Below are 17133 nucleotides of genomic sequence, written 5' to 3' on the forward strand. Positions count from 1 at the left end.
TATTTGCTTGACACAATGAATATAATTTTAGAAAGGCATTATTTATTAAGGGAAGAATTTTCATTGCTGTGTATTCATTCACTTACTAAGAAACTAAGACTTTCCTTAGGACTTGGCTAGATTATTCATATTGGCTGTTTGCTCTGCAGATATCATAAACTGATGGATGGCGGAAAGGAGCTATTCTGCAGGTGGCAAAGGGCTGGAGTAGGTCACTCCCTCTTTGCTCAGAGAAGACACCATGTTTAGGTTGTTGCTTTGACCCAAAACTACACCCTAGGCTACCAGTGACTGGGACTGCTGTGGCCTTGCTCTCCTTCCAGTGGAGGTTTAATGGCTTAGCCCATTGTGGCTAACTGTGCATGTTCAGCCTCAAGGATTTTCATTTTGGATAGGTTAAATCAATGCATTTCCTGAGACTGATACATTTCTTTGTCTCTTTCCTCATTAGAATTGCCTGAATGTTTCTGTAAAGAATCTGAAGCAAGAACTTGCTAGATTTGAGTGTGATAGCATAAACTGGAGCTCCAAAGCTGATAAGTACGAGGAAGAACTGTCACAGTATTTCCAACACTGCACCACTCAAGAGGATATAAATGAGGTAAATGGGATGAATCCCAACATATTGAATGACTGTTAAAAGAGCTGTTGTGTTCTATAATATACATTACTGTTTACCATTACCCTAAATGCTTCATATGTATACACAAAAACGCTTTCATTTTAGAGGCAACCTTGGATGTATGCAGCAGCAACAGTGATCTCTGGTTCATGGTTCTGCTGTTCAGGATTCTATCAAGCTGTTGGACTGGCAGTAAAATGCTTTCACTGTACCAAGAGGACTGGAAAGAGTGCAGCTATATTTTATTTGGCTTTAATCTCAATCAGCTTCATCTGAAACATGAGCCTTCTTAATTCTTTCTTATGAAGCTGAAGTTTCAAACAAAAGTAGAATTTGTACATGTTGCAGTTTTCAGGCCATTGGAAAGAACTTCCAGTGTTTCAATGGAAAGTTCAGAATAATCTAGTACTAACGTTTTTTCAGAAACAGAAGACATGATACTTGGAAAAATGATAAGAGTAAAGGAAATGTTCATTTGCACAAGAGATTAGAATTCAGCATTATGGAGCTTAGGTTAGGAATAATTACTTGGATAACGATTATCAGTGCAACATCTTGGTAGGCCAAATACAAATAATCCACAAATTAGCAATCTATATTTGTTAGATGTCTTCACAAAAACTATTTTAGAAAATAGTTAGCTAGTTTATCTTTGAAAATAGTTCTTTTCAAAGAACTAACTTCCCCAGTGTGATCCATTAAAATAAGAGGCTGATGGGCTCTATGCTTGATGTTCTGTAGATTGTATTGCTCTGCATCTATGAAGTACAGAAGGTAGACTTGGGACTGGAAGGATTTCCTATTAATGTTCCCTGTAGCATGAAGCATACGTAATAAGAATAAAGGACACTGAAAGTTATATATTCTTATTTTTATCTTTCGCTAAGTAAATCCACACACACAGACTGTATTTTCTGAAAATCACCAAAGAAGAGGCAACTGAGATTTTTGTCCCAATTATTTCTAATGAAAAAATTATTGTTTGGGTTTCCTTTCCTTATGAAAAGTATTTTACGTGTTTGTAAAAAGATAATTTGAAATTGAAAATGTTTTCATAAGGAAGGTTTCTTTGAAAATGAGTTACACTTCTAGTTATAAGCTTGAGAGTGTTTCTGAGGACATTGGTCTTCTGTCACTCCTTGTCTGATGGTAACACGTGGCAGGAAGAGGAGGTGGTTAGGAGAAGTGCTCTGGCAGAGGTAACCATGCTGTAGAAGAGACTGAAGCATGAAGTATCTAAACAAGAAATCCCATGTACTTCATAGTGTCACAGCAGAATCAGATTATTTGAGATTTGAAAGCAAGTGTTCTAAGTTTTCACTGAAAACCCCTCAAATTTGCTGCAGAAAAGGGGTCTGTTGGGAAGGCTGACTATATTCACACACACTTAAATACTAGAGTAATAGAATAATAATAGAATCTCTTGTTTATGTCCTTTGGTTCTGGGACCATGTGATGTTCTTCTAAGAAGAATTATTTTTCTATTTTTATTGCCTGTTAGACTACAAGGCAAAGCAGGAAGTAGAGGAAAAAGCCAATCTTCTTTCTCCCAAATTTAAATAAAAGGTCAGGTGGGTAATTGACCACATGCCTTTATGGCAAAATGTATTCTTGTCTTCTGATGGTTATCATATACTCTCTGTAAAATAACTGCAAACCAATTACAGTGTTCACATTTAGGGTTTTCCACTTAATTTTTCTGTTTCAGTAGGGAAAGCCATTGGTTAAGTTGATTGGTTAAGTTAAAATTTGTCATCCCCTAATCTAATAAAATCTTGTTCATTAACTGAAATATACTAATTTTGCATGTGGATACCTTTTTCTTCAGGTTCATTTTGTATTATAGGTTAGCATAGAAGTTGAAAGTATTTCCTAAAAAAATATTTGGTAAATGTATCTGTATATGAATTGATATACTGCCATTTTCTTATTTTTTTTGTTAAGTATTTATAAGTAATTCTGTTTAGGGATCAAGAAACCAGACACCAGAATACTTCAAGAATATTATTTATGAGTATTATCTTCAGTATTTTAAATTCTATCAAAGGTATCATCAGGAATTGAATATTGCTAGAATGTAACAGACCTATATAAACTAAAAATTTATTTACTATCTATTGTGTCCAAGCAAATAAATATTTCATGTGCCAGCAGCAAGCAGCAGCTGTTCATGGCTATCACATACTAAACAGCCAACCAGATAATTTAATAGTGGATTTACCAGTTTACAGAGCAAACTTTAAAGCTGACTGAAAATATTTGGGATTCTGCTGTAAATACTTGCATTAATTTATGTTTGATGTGATTAATTTAGGTGTGTAAATACAGGATGTGAATTAGGGCTTAGGACTCGGTGTTTGAAGAGATCCTTAGAAGAGTTAGGAAGTCCCCTGTTTTTGTAATGTGTGGGTGTTCGGTAAGAAACAAGGAAACAAATACTGAAATGTATAGACAAGAATATATAACATGAGTTTTGAAACAGCTTTAGAGGAGAGAAGAGTAAAATGCATGCTTTTTCTGTGCCTTCTCTAATTTAAAGAGAAATTGAAAAGGCAAAAATAAGTATTTATGTCCTCAACATCTTTGTGAAGTATAAGGAAAGCTGATCTCTGGGACCTGTATTTGCTGGCTGGGGATTCCTGTTTCACGAGGTGGTTTGGGTAGCAGCCTGTGAAGAGCAGCACCAGAACTGTGTTACACTGCAGTCATTTGTGAGCCCAGTCTCTGTACACTGATATACTGGATATGGGAATGCTGCACTGGATCTGTTCAGGGGATTATAAGTGACACAATTAATCACACCTGATAGCTTTTGCGATGAAAAAGCCTTTTTTTTTAGGTGATCACTTTAATAATTATATTTATGCATGTCTGCATAAAACTTGCAACAGAAGAGCAACAGATCCTGAAGTAGGTTAACAGGTCTTCCCAATTCACCCCAATTCCTCTTCACCATGTCATTATTTATATACTTATGGAAAAATATGACTGAAAATATGTATTTTATTACCATAAATGGTAAGGAGCTATCTTTATTCACAGGTCAGTAGGAACTGATACGTAGCCACATTTCTCACCTTGTAATTTATTTTGATTGTTGAGTGTTGCCCCAGGAATAAAGTAGTCATTAATTACTTGAAAAGCATATCTTTCCCCTCCCCTCCTTTTTTGTTTGACTGTTTCTTAATCTTTGTGAGTTTGAAACTCTGTTTTCAACAACCTGCTTTTATGGCGTGTCTTGATTATTGATGCTATGAAAAGTTTTGTATATGAATAGAAAGGGAAAGGTGAGGGATTAACAACATTAAAGCTCTTTCTAGAGTTGCTCACACAGCAGTCAAAGCATTTACTGGTAACAAAAATGTTAAAAGCATTTTATAGCTTGATTTTTTCATTTATTTTGTGGTCTTGTGATAAATTGAAGCAATTGGTGCTTAAACCCCTCTCCTCCACTGTCATTCTCCACCCATGACAGGGCAGCTATAGTTAGGAACAGCTGCCTGATTAAAGACTATGACACAATAGACAAGGTACAAAGTTCCATTAAGGCAGTGGGCTGAAGTCAATGAAGCGTATTTGGATGCATAGTCCTTTCAGTAGTTCTCATTTTAATCTTGCAAAACTGAGATATTTTTATTTAGATTTCTAAAAATTGGAAGCCATGCACTGTCCTTGGTACAATTGCTGATCATAACAGGACTTGTGCAAATGCAGTCTGATGTACAAGTCAGAGCTGAATCTGGTTTTTCCACTGAGGCTAAAAGAGAAGAGTGACAGCAGCTGCAGACCTCTGACACATGAGCCATCATATCTGAAACAAGGAGATCTAATTTCACACATTGCTATGAGGAGAGCCTCTGGCCTTATGAATTATCACTACTAGCCTGTATGTGCAAAAGCCAGTGAAATAATCTCTTGTTCATTTTTTCTTTCCCACAAACTTGAAGCAGCAAATAAGACTCTTGTGTTCTGAATAAAAAAAGTATTGCTCTGCAGAAGTGATTATATTATATTAACAGAGGGCTTTTAGACAGACTTTATTACTCTGCGTACTTAAAGAGCTTAAACTAATTGGAGATCACAGTGATAGAATTCCCTTCCTTTCCATTACACTGAGTGAGCACCATCTGTTTTTTCACTGCTGGAATTATGTGGCAACATCCCACTAGATGAAATGAAAATGAAAAATATATCCCTTGATGGATTAACATTAGTATATAAGAATAATAATAATGATTGATTGTTAGCTGTTCCAATAACAGTAGCTGCAAAATAAGCCTTCATTACTCCCTGGATTCTTTGGCAGGAAGGAGGAGAGGGATAGGGTGAAGCCTGTAGGATTTTTTTAATATTAAAAAACCCTCAAATACATATTTAGATATCCAATTGTGGGTGTGACCTGAACTTGTTAACACTAATTAAGTAAGTTATTTTTATTTGTGTGTCTGGAATAACAGATCCTAAAGCATTAGAACTTCTGCTTTTCTTTATATCAGTGTCTTTAAATAAAGATACTTTTACACAATTTATTTATTACTATTTTTATACATTATCCTAAAAGCAAAATATTATCTACCTAAAGGACCTGAAATTCTTAAAATCAATATTTTGGTCATTTTTATATTCTTTAATTTCAAATTTTATTAATTAATTTCAAATAATTTGAAAATGTGATCATGGAATTGCAAGGTAATTAAAATGCTGATTTTATGCTGGTTTTATACTTGTCTGATTCTTGTACCTTGTAGCAGTTCGCTGTTTTTGCCACAGTGGAGGCTCTGGTATCTAGGCCTACAGCACGACTTCCACTTTACTTTCATGAGTGGGTCGGGTCTTGTAACAGACGCATGGTACCAATATGGCAGACGGTTACAAAAGACGTTTATTAAGTAAAAAGTTCAGGTTTTATACTTCTTATCTACTACTACGTCAAACAGGATATTGCCACACCTCCTGGGTTAGTAGTTGGAGTGGAAAAGTACTGGCACATGTTAGTAGAGGGTCTACATTCCTTTCCAGGGGTATCTTATCTCGAGAGGGGGATGGGGCTTGCTCTCTTCCTCACCGTTACAGTCCGAGATCTTCCGCGCCGCCTGTCCCTATCTAACCACATCTCCCCCCCCTCTCTCACAAAAGAACGAGGTAGTTATACGCATATATATATATATAGATATAGGCACTAAATGAGGTAGAAGGTTAGGACTTAATAAGGGAAAAAAGGAGTTTGGAAACTTGAGTAAATTTCTGCCAGGCAAGTTAGGAAATCTTGTGACTGGCAATTTTAAATTCACAGCATCTCATGTTGGCCTATGAACAGAATGTTAGTCTGATCTAGGCGAGCTTTGACAAATGAAACTATCTTGTTCAGCAGGCATGGTCCGAAGGTAACAGTTAGAAGTAGCATTGCCAATGGGCCTACCAAGGTGGAAATTAAAGTGGTTAACCAAGGGGATTGGTTAAACCAGGATTCGAACCAGCCTTGCTGAGCTTCCCTATCTTTCTGTCTCTGAGCCAGTCTGTTTCGGAGTTCGGCCATGGAGTCCCTGACGACTCCGGTGTGGTCTGCATAGAAGCAGCATTCCTCTTTCAAGGCTGCACACAGGCCTCCTTGCTGCATGAACAAAAGATCCAGTCCACGCCGATTTTGTAAAACTACTTCTGAGAGTGAAGAGACTGACTTCTCCAAGTAGGAAATGGACTTCTCGATCCTCTGCAGGTCCTCATCTATAGTTATTTGCAGCTGAGACAGACCCTGGTGTTGTGTTGCCAGGGCTGAGACACCTGTCGCTGTGCCGGCTGCTCCTAAGCCGAGTAGCATTGCGATGGTAACACCTGTCAATATCTCTCTTTTGTGGAGCCTGTCGGATTCTTCGAGAAGGCTGTACATTTCTTCCTCTGAGTGGTACAGGACTCTAGGAACAATCAGAACTTGGACACAGAAATCGTTAGAATCATCAAACTTGGGAAGAGATACACACGGACTTACTCCAGACCTTTGACAAACCCACATTGCCGATGTAGCAGGTATTACCCACTTGTTATTCTTTCTGTTAGGCTTTACAACTCTGGTACAGACATTCCCTTTTCGCTCAGCCAGGGTTGCATTACCAAAGCATTTGCCTCGGCCTGAGACCTGGCTTAGGGTGATCCCTCTGCGAGGTGTGTCCCATCGGCACTGCTGGGGTGCATCAGCGGCTGAGTAACTGAATGGGGTGTTTAAAGCAACTCCTTCATAAAAAGGTGGTTGGACATCATAACAAAGCCAACAGGAATTGGTTAGGTTAGGGTTAGATTCATTCAGGGATAGAAAGGTAGCTTCTAACATACGAAAGATTGGATCGGGATTTGACCTAGCTAATTTGTCCATCTGAAAGGCTTCTGCATCACTAGTTGGGGTTCTGCTGACACCCGTAGGTGCAGCCTTAGGGTAGGTCATATTTCTCTTTGTCTGTGTGCTTTTAATTATCTTGTTGGGCCCCACAGCTCTGGGTTCTGAGGGTTGAGACTTGGTAATTTGCACGTTCACCCACTTTTTTGACCCTTGAAGGACCACTGTCCAGGTCTTGCCCACCGTCCAGCTAGGATGAGTGGGTTGCAAAACTGTCATGTTATAGTATATACATTTTCGGATTTTTGGGATCTTGTAGCTATATCGATAGGAATTCTCGTGTACAGAGAGAGGTGTAAACGCAGGCTGGGCCGATTGCCATTCGGGAAAACCACAGAGAAGGCAAATCGTTCCCTGTCCTCAGGATGCAAAGGTATTGAAAAGAAACAGTCTTTAATGTCCAATATTGCACATGGCTGTCCTTCAGGAACAGCTGAGTTCATGGGCAACAGTGTCTGAACTGGGCCTATGGGTCGGATTGTTTTATTCACTTCTCTCAGGTCATGGACTAAGCGATAGCCCTCTCCTGACCTTTTGGGAACAGGAAAAACGGGCGTGTTTCAAGGACTCACAGTGGTTTCTATATGATCCTTTTGCAGTTCCCTTTCAACCAGTTTTATTAAAGCTGCCAAGCGAGGCTCGCATAGGGGCCACTGCTCAACCCATACAGGGTCTGATGATTTTCAGGTCAATTTGATCGGCAGCAAAGGGTGTAAGGCAGTGGCCCTCATTATAAATTTGTAATCCTGACTCCGAGCATAGCCAGGACATCCCTTCCTATTAAGGGTGGAGAATCCTGTAAAATGTAAGGGTAAATGACAACTGTTTGTTCTGGCCCCTTTTTTGTGTGGAGTGTTATCGCCACCAATTGGGTGCTTTTCCATGCCCTGGATTGTCCCCCCACCCCGTTCACAGGAGGGACTTCTTTAATTTGCCAATGTCTGGGCCAGTGTGATTGAGGAAAAATGGTGCAGTCTGATCCAGTGTCTGCCAAAAACTGAAGCCCTAAAACGTGAGGGTCCTGGCTGCCATAGAGCTGACACGTCCCCCACACCCTCAAGGGCTCCCTCCCCACTTTCATGACCAAGGCCACCCAGGGGTTCCGCTCTGGTTTGTCCCCTGTTGACCCTGTGACACTGGAGCAGTTTGTGGTGGTGAGAGGTGCATGTTGGCTGCTGGTGATGGTGCATTGTTCTGCCACTGAATGACTGGTGGGGATGAGACAGTGACTGGTTCCTGTATATATATGGGGTATGAAGGTCCCCTGCCCCACTGGGTATTGGGAAGGCTGGGCCATCTCGCAGTGGGAGGAGGCTGAATATGGCCCACACGCCCCCTCCCCCTTCCGTTTCCCTGAGGCCTGGATCTGCACTCCTTGGCCAGGTGTCCCCTTTTGCCACAATTCCAGCAGGTGGGTCTCTGACGCTGCTGGGTCGGGGGTGCTGCCACTGACTGCTGTGCTGGCTGGGGACAGCTTGCTGCTACATGACCTGTTTGGCCACATTTCAGGCAAGCCATTGCATTTGTTAGGGTATGAACCGCTGCCTGCATGGGTATTAGGTGTTCTTCCTTTACCACATGTTTGATCATGTCAGCTAAGCTGGCTCCTGCAGGCAGAGACCGTAAAATTTCCTTGGTTACAGTATTACACTGTTGCTTTAAACAGTCTGTCACCACCGGTCCCCTTGCAGCTGCAGGCAGGGTGGATGAATCAATTGCAGCCTGTAATCGGTCCACAAAATGTGTAAAACTCTCACTTTCCCCCTGTTTGATCGTTGACCATGGCGTGGACTTGTCCACAACCCGGGAAGCTGCCCTTATTGCCTCCCTAGCTGCCCTGGTTGTTGCTTTCACCTCCTCTGCTGTGAGGTGTGCAGCTTGGTTTTGGGGCGTGGCCACATCGTCATGTTTGCCAAGCAGCCTGGACAGAGTAGAGCCATGGAGAGGCTGTCCCTGCCCTGAGGCTTGAGCTAGGGCAGCTGCGCATGAATTGGACCACTCCTGCTGAAATACAATTAATCCTGCTCCATCAAAAAACATACGGGTTATTTGTGAGATATCAAAAGGCAGCATATCATCATTGCTAAAAAGACCATCGATCAGTGTGGACACCAGGGGTGAATTAATTCCTTTTTCCTGCACCGCTTTCACCACAATCTGCACTTCTTTCGTACTGAGTGGGGTATAAGTTCGTCTCTGGTTCTGCCGGTTGCCTGAAACCCGTACCGGGAACGCATGTATTGCAGCCGCAGGTTCCCACTCTGCACAGGCTAATTTTATCTTCCCCCAATCGGTTAATTTGCCCTGAATCTGTTCCCTTACATTGTTAAAAGCTTTGCTCGTTTTCGCTGGAAACTTTATAAAATCTGTTATCTCCGTTTCCGAATCGGACTCGGAGCTCTCTGTAGAGCTCGCCGTGGAGCTATAACTTCCTTCCGTATCGGAAGTGAACTGGTGGTAAACTTCCGGTTTGCTATGCTTTTTCCCCGGACTCCGCCCCCGTTCCGCCTTCGGCGGGTGGGCTCGGATGTTCCCTCTGCTTTGACTCCATTCCGCCTCCCGCGCCCGGCCCCCCCCTTCCGACCGGGGGTGACGCTGGCGCCTCTCGCGGGGGTTGTCCCACGTTTCCCCTTTTTGCTCGTCCCTGCCCTTGGTAGATGACACCGGTAAGGGACCTTGTCCGCGTGTTCGCCCCCCCCCGCTCTCCCGCGCATGCGCCATGTAGGTCGGTGGCTCCGGAATTCCTCCGACCCCCCACGCATGCTCGGTCGCGGGGTTTTGCACTTCCGGGTTCGCATCGCCACGTGGCGCCCTTCCCCGCTCGCGCTCCACGTGGCCGGCGCCATCTTGGCCACATGGCGGGGGGGGTAGCGGCGATTGGTCGCCCCGCCCCCGCGCCGGACCGTCGGCGCCATATTGGCCATATGGCGGGGGGTGTATGCCCTCCGCGGCGATAGCCAATCTCTCTGCGTCTCTTGCCTGCCGCGCTAGTTCTTCCCAGACAGACCGCGCACATTCCTCCGCGCGGCCGCGCTGCGTCTCCGCGCCCGGAGAGGCTGCCGTTTCGGACCGTGCCGGGGAGCCGCCGCTCCGCGCGGGCGGCGCCGCCGCCGGTCCTAGCGCCGCGCCGCCGCTCGGACCCTGATCGCGGCAAGGAGGGATTGTCGGGGAAGCCGCGGTTTTTTCGGGGGTGTTCGGATCTGGGGTCTCTCGCGGGGGGACCCGGGGTTTTTCCGCGTGCTCCGCGGCTTTTATGCATGTATTTGTGGAGGGGGATGACGCGTCTGGCTCCCGCTTTTCCCCTGGGGTCTCTGCTGCACTGCGCCCCCCCCCCCTTCTCTTCCGGGGCTTCTCCGGAGGGTCCTGCGCCCCCTCGGTCCCCTTTCCCCGGCTGCTTAGCCGTGAATAAACACGTTTTTGCAGCGTTCCAAGCCTCCTGTTCTTCCATTGCTTTTCGCAACACTTTTTCAACTTTTCCCCATGCTTTTAAAACTTTTCCGCTGCCGGTGGCTTTTGTATCTTCCGCCAGGGCAACTGTATATTTCTCCCACCTCTCTGAATTTAATATATATATTGGGCGTTTTATAACGCCAAAATCCGATAATCTTGCAATAGCAAGAAATAAATCCCTTTGGTCTCGCTGTTTCCAGTGGACCGCCTCTAAACTTACGACCATCATCACGGGCTTTATGTTGTCCGCGGGGTCCTGGGGCGTCCCCCTTTTTCTTCTCCTCCTCAGGAGTTCGGACCGGCCGACTCCTACCCGCTGTGCCTTTCCAAAGCGTAGCTCCCGTCCTCCGAGGTAATCGTTCCCGGGTTTACGGCACCACTTGTAGCAGTTCGCTGTTTTTGCCACAGTGGAGGCTCTGGTATCTAGGCCTACAGCACGACTTCCACTTTACTTTCATGAGTGGGTCGGGTCTTGTAACAGACGCATGGTACCAATATGGCAGACGGTTACAAAAGACGTTTATTAAGTAAAAAGTTCAGGTTTTATACTTCTTATCTACTACTACGTCAAACAGGATATTGCCACACCTCCTGGGTTAGTAGTTGGAGTGGAAAAGTACTGGCACATGTTAGTAGAGGGTCTACATTCCTTTCCAGGGGTATCTTATCTCGAGAGGGGGATGGGGCTTGCTCTCTTCCTCACCGTTACAGTCCGAGATCTTCCGCGCCGCCTGTCCCTATCTAACCACAGTACCTCTAGCTTAAAGAAATTAAAAAGTAACGGTAATATCTGAAAGGACTTTTTAAAGCTGTAAATAAAATTGGAAGCTGAATAGTTTTCAGAGAAAAAATATAAGGAAAACTATGCTTTAAAACTTCATAAGCCTTTTACAATGGTTTATCTAAGTGGTTTTGTATGCTTATTTATATAAAATTGATAATGAAAAAAGACATATGGTTTGTTAAAGGAATAGTAATAATTATAATTAATATTAAAGGAAACATAATTGTCACTTGAATACAAAAGACAAAGAATATAACAACCCTCAAATAATTCTCATGGTAAATAAACACTGGGCTTAAAATTATGTTCATCATATAGGGCTCTTCTTTCTGATATGTATAAAACTCTTTCTAGTACATTGGCAATGTGTGTGATCCATATGTGTGTAAAGGAAATTGCAGCTTCCTAGAGTTTCATCTGTGTACTTCCTATCATTCTGGCACTTTATAATATTTTCTGTAGATTAAAGAAAGTGTAGCTATATTCCATCTAATTTAAAAAAAAGTATTTTAGGACCAATTTTGTATAACTAGATTTCATAGTAGGTAGCTGATATATGTTCATCTGAAAAGTCTTGAAAGACATGGATACTTCATAATTGCACCTGCTAGTTCATTTTAATTTATATTATTGTAAGAATTATTTTCCCTAATGTTGGGCTTGCTGCACCAAGTCAATGCTGACTGGTGAAAGTATTCTCACACAGTACATCTAGCAGTAGTTATGTGCCGATTTCATTTTTTACTAACAAATATGTTTACAAATATATTGCAGCTCAGAGAATCATTTAAGGATCTCAAAAAGAAATTCAACAATTTGAAGTTTAACTACATGAAGAAAACTGAAAAAGCTCGAAATATGAAAGTACTTAAAATACAGATTCAGCAAGTTGATACATATGCAGAGAAGCTACAGGTAATGGAAATTCTAGGCTTAGTAAAGGCTTCACCAGTCCTCTTACCTGGCCTATGCTAAACGCATCACAGGAGATTGGCACATTACAAAATTTATTGTGCACTTCCCTCTTACTTTTCTCATTACATCCTCCCTGTCTGTCACTGACTGAGACACTTGTCACTGTTCTATTCTTGTTATTCTCCCACTTACTCCAGTGAAATGATGTTAACTCAATTCCTGACTTCACTCCTTTAATGTGCCATTATTTTTCTGTTTAATCTTTTATTCTTCTTGCCTCTCTTGTATGACCTAGTCTTTCTTCTCCTGAAAGGAACCCAAAATAACCATGTCTTGCATCAAGCTACTCTCTTGCATTTTTGATTTCATCATGTAAAATGAACCTTTTTCTTCAGAGCCTTTGGCTGTATTCATTGCCTGCAGTTCATTGTGCTCATTTGCACCTTAGAACCCTGTTCAGCCTCACCCATTCTTTGCATTCACCAGAAACTTTTCCTTCAATGGCCTTTTTAGTTGCAAGTCATGCATGCCCATGTTTTATTACTACAGATATTTGTTTTTAAGCTGAAAATGTTAGCTCAATTATACCTTTAAGAAATATAATTTATTTCAATTTTAATCAGCTTTGCAGAGACCCTCCAGTTTCCTTTGATTTTTGAAAGAGTAGCTTATAATTTTTAAAACATAAGATAGAACAAGAAATATGTTTTTATGGCCTCCCCCTGCTTTTTTTATATTAAATTTCTAAAAATAGAAACATTTTGTTGTGGTATTTAACATTGCTATGTATTTAAACAGGTTCTTAAAAAGAAGATGGATAATTTAGAGAAGAAGGTAATTGACCCTTTTGCAAATGAACCTAATACTAAAGTTCAAGTTCTCTTAGACTCAATCAGTGACTTACAAAAACAGCTGAATGATTTTAACGTGGTTGTGGAAGATTACAAGCAAAACCTGGATCTCATGGAGCATCTGCAACAGATGATGAAAGAGGTACTAGTAATCCTGATATTCCCACAGTGGCCATAATAATGATCCAGGACAGGGATAGATAAAAGTGCTTTAACTGCCTCAAGATTAATCCGCACTTTCCAAAAGTAATAAACTTGTCAAAAAAGGTTGGGATTTTTTTATTATGTGTTTCTTTCTAAATTTGCAGTGAAAGGGGGAAATAAATGTGCAGTGTGATGATATTCATGCAGCTGGAGTCTCACCTCCATATGACCATATGACTTTCACAGTTATTCAGCATATCTATGATCATATTTATGAGCTTATTTTCTCTAAGTAAGCTTTGAGGCAACAGAAAGTGCCATAAAGTCCTCTTTGGTAACCATGAAATTATGAGAGGTAGGTTATCACAGGACCCACTGTGGTTTATGTAATGACTGAACTGAAATGAAAGTACTCTGTTCCTTAGTAGAAGAATATACATTTTTTAGTAGACTAAAGTTTTAAATCTATCTATAATGTTTTTTTTCTGACAGTAGTCTTTCTTACTTGCATAACTTTATTTTTATGTGTCCAAGGACTGTCTCATGTATATATATTTTTAAAAGGAAAAACGTTTCAGACAGTATTGTAACAGTGTTTTCCCTCTTACTGTATTGTATTGGTGCTCTTGCCATGAGACAAGCTCATTCTGGTCATCACTGTTTATTTTTAGAAATAACATTGTTCTTATCTCCAAAGGGATCTAAGTGTTTGACAAATTCCCTTAATGACTAATCACAATACTGAAGTTTTATTTAAGAGATGTTTTCAGTGTCCAGTGACCTGATGAATGTGTTCTTGCATATACCATTAGAAAAGTGATTTGTTTGTTGTTTATTGTTGTTTGTTGCGATGTATTGTTGAATATCTACATTTTCAAAGTCCCCACTTACTTAACAGAAATAAATTATTTCCAAAAGCTAAAATTAAGACTGCTTTTTTTTTTTTTTTTTTTTTTTTTTTTTTTAACTCAGTGTAAAGTATCACCCTTTACTCACAACTTTTTTCAGCAAATAGTCACAGTTTTAAATGCTGATTTCATCAGTGGCTAGAAATGGTGATTTTTAGGCATTTGCTGTCATGATGCAATACTGATGGTTCTGAGTGAACACTAGGTTGTGTCCTGTTCTGAATATTGCTAATCAAAGATGTTTCTTATGGGTATGATCTAAAGCCCATTCTTGTCAGTAGAAAGATTCCTGGTGACTTTAGTGTTTACTGAGAGCAAAACCCCTGTCTGCTAGTATGTTAAAGAGCCCTTCTGCCCTTACACAGCTATTACTGAGGCCGTAACATGAAGTTTTTGAAATTCGTGAATTGATACATAAAGCAGAAAGAACTCCGAAATAAAACATGTCTTTGCAGGACCGTTAAATAATAACCTCACCATGCTTGTAAGATGAGCGTGGTCCTCATGTTTAATGAAAATTTAACAGCCATTAATGCTTGAAGCACCATTAGTAATGAACAAATGTTTTTCAGGTTAAATTAAAGTCAGAATATTTAAGACATACTGTATGCCTCTGATTATGGAAAGTCGAAGAATAATCCAGTCTATTATACAACAGCTTGAACTGCAGATAGTAACTCATTATAATGCAAGTTTTTTATCCTCCAGTGTCAATTTTGGTTTGAAGATGTGAGCGCAACAGTGATTAGAGTTGGTAACTACTCTGCAGAATGCAAAACAAGAGAAGCAATAGAGACTCTCCATAAACAATTCAATAAATTTATTGAACCTGCAGTGCCTCAACAAGAAGAAAAACTTCAGCAGATTATGGGCCTTGCTAGACGGTTATATGGTGAGGAGATATCTGGTAATGTACTATGGGGACAAAATGCAGTAACTTGGCATGGAAGTAAGCAGACTCCTAGATTTGTTCATTTAAGAAGAAAATCCAGTGAATTTTTAAAAATAAGTTTTGTTTTAAAGTATTGATTGGAAGAGGTGAAGGATTTCAGGACAAATATTTACAAAAAGTAAAAATATGGAAGTACTCAGCAGTCTGGTATTTACTTGACTTTCTGTATACAGCCTGAGTTAACCTTGAAATCAAAATGTCCTTGCAATATTCATGAGTTTGGAGTTAAGATTTCATGGCTTAAGCTCTTTCATAATAGGCAAGCCTTTGAAGCTATTATAATGATAAACCTCAGTGCTGAATTAATTTTTTACATTATAACTGTGAATAACTGGTAGGATTTGATTGCCAAATTTTTATTAGCAAATAATGTAGACTGCTATTTAGATACTGTATTTGCAATTATATTGATTTGGAACATTGTTGACCAAAAAAAGAAGAAATTAAAAAAAAATCATATTTTGCTTTTTTTTTCCCTACTTGTAACTTTTATATACTTTTAAAAGTTATTTTGTCCAGAGATAAGGTGACAATGCAAACTTGCAGGGATTTTGTGTAGTCTATGAATTCAAGTATAAAAGCTAAAAAATTTCAACAGTCAAACTGGGCTTTTAAATTCCTCTCAATTTAGTGGAAAGAATATTTAGCAAGCACTGATAATTTCATTTTTCTTCTCTCTCCTTTTTCATTTTTTAAGCCTTCTCAATATTTTAAGCATTCCTATCTGGAGGAAAGGAGATGACAGAATGGATTTTTGACAGCAACTGATTAGGAACAGCAGGGGAAAGAAGTTGCTTGGTGTCCTTTAAGTCATTACATGGGAGAAAGCTTCTCCATCCTGCCTTTGTTTTGTATTTCTTACAACAGGTATCTAAGTGCCTCCTAGTTTTATCATGTTTAGGGAACACTGTATGAGGTCAGCATCTTTTAAAGCAATATTGCTGACCAGAGAGAAGGCTTACAGAATCTATGAGGACTTGTCTCAAGTAAGCTAGTACGAGCTGGAAAAGCACATTACTGTGAATGACAGAATTCTTCCAGCAAAACAGAACACAGAAAAATGTGTTTATTGTAGTGCCTTGGGGTAACCAATTACACAGATTGGTACATGTCTGTTTGAGGCATTCTGTTCTATTTTTGTGCTGTTTTTTCCTTTGTAGGTATTGAAGAAGGAAAGAAGTATGTTGAAAAAATTGTATTAAAGTATGAAGAAATAATGAGTTCTGTTGATGGGTTGTGTAGATCTCTGAGAGAACTTAAGGAGATAAAGGTATGCTTTTTTAAACTGGAGAATATATTGCATCTGCATCAGTTTATCATGCTTAGTGTCTGAATCAGTGCTTTTAGCTGAGGATCATCTGTGAATCAGCATGATTCATACAGTATCATCAGCATGAATTACTTCTTAATTGTTCACTTTTCTGTTACTTTAGGTAAGAGAATTGTTGATTGTGATTCAATGAAGTGCTACTTGTTTGGGCACAGAATATTTCTTGTAAGTTTCTTTTTCTTTGCTTCTTCAGAACTGATACTCCTTTCAAGAAATCTTTTGGAGAAAATGTCGAATTTTCTTTGATTATCTAAAAGAATACTTTTTTTTCATACTTCTTCCTTTGATAATGTAATGTAGGTAACTGCCAGAGCTACAAAACACCAACCAACCTTGCTTGGCTCCGTCTTGGAAAAGACATCCTGAAAAACAAGTTGTGTTAAAGCCAAAGTAATTTGAGTTAGAAAAGCCTTGCTTTTACATAAGTATTTAAGACAGCAGAATTTTTAGCTTCATGTTCTGATAAACTGCTGCAGGTGTAATTATATGTAACATATTAACTGAAGAGGAATTATGGAAGACAAGTGATAGAGGTAGATAATCAAGACTGTCTACTTTACTCCCCTCCATTCTCAAAGTAATATCTGAAAAATCTCCTGCATGCAGCAGCAGCTGATGAGTTTGTTTTTCTGTGAAGGTGGAAAACCACGATGCTTAAGTATCCTGCTTTTGTTGGTACTGAATACTGTTTCACTTCTCTTTGCTGGAATTATACCATAAAATTGACAAACACTCAAATTGTCCATTAATACACTTTAAAAGAGTAGGAGGTGCCAAAAATACAAACGA

The 17133-nt window shown here is 40.2% G+C and overlaps 1 protein-coding gene across 3 annotated transcripts in view; it reads left to right on the forward strand.

The window, feature by feature from the left end:
- CCDC141 (coiled-coil domain containing 141) overlaps window positions 1-17133 on the forward strand; it is a 70743-nt gene that overhangs the window by 38148 nt on the left and 15462 nt on the right. For all 3 annotated transcript variants that reach the window (XM_066322730.1, XM_066322731.1, XM_066322732.1), the window contains exons 18-22: window positions 452-601; window positions 12019-12159; window positions 12958-13152; window positions 14771-14954; window positions 16175-16284. In XM_066322730.1, coding sequence (XP_066178827.1) covers window positions 452-601; window positions 12019-12159; window positions 12958-13152; window positions 14771-14954; window positions 16175-16284 — 780 coding nt within the window. The remainder of the gene's footprint in view (window positions 1-451; window positions 602-12018; window positions 12160-12957; window positions 13153-14770; window positions 14955-16174; window positions 16285-17133) is intronic.

Source organism: Sylvia atricapilla, chromosome 7, assembly GCF_009819655.1.
Source record: "Sylvia atricapilla isolate bSylAtr1 chromosome 7, bSylAtr1.pri, whole genome shotgun sequence".
NCBI classification, from domain to species: domain Eukaryota; kingdom Metazoa; phylum Chordata; class Aves; order Passeriformes; family Sylviidae; genus Sylvia; species Sylvia atricapilla.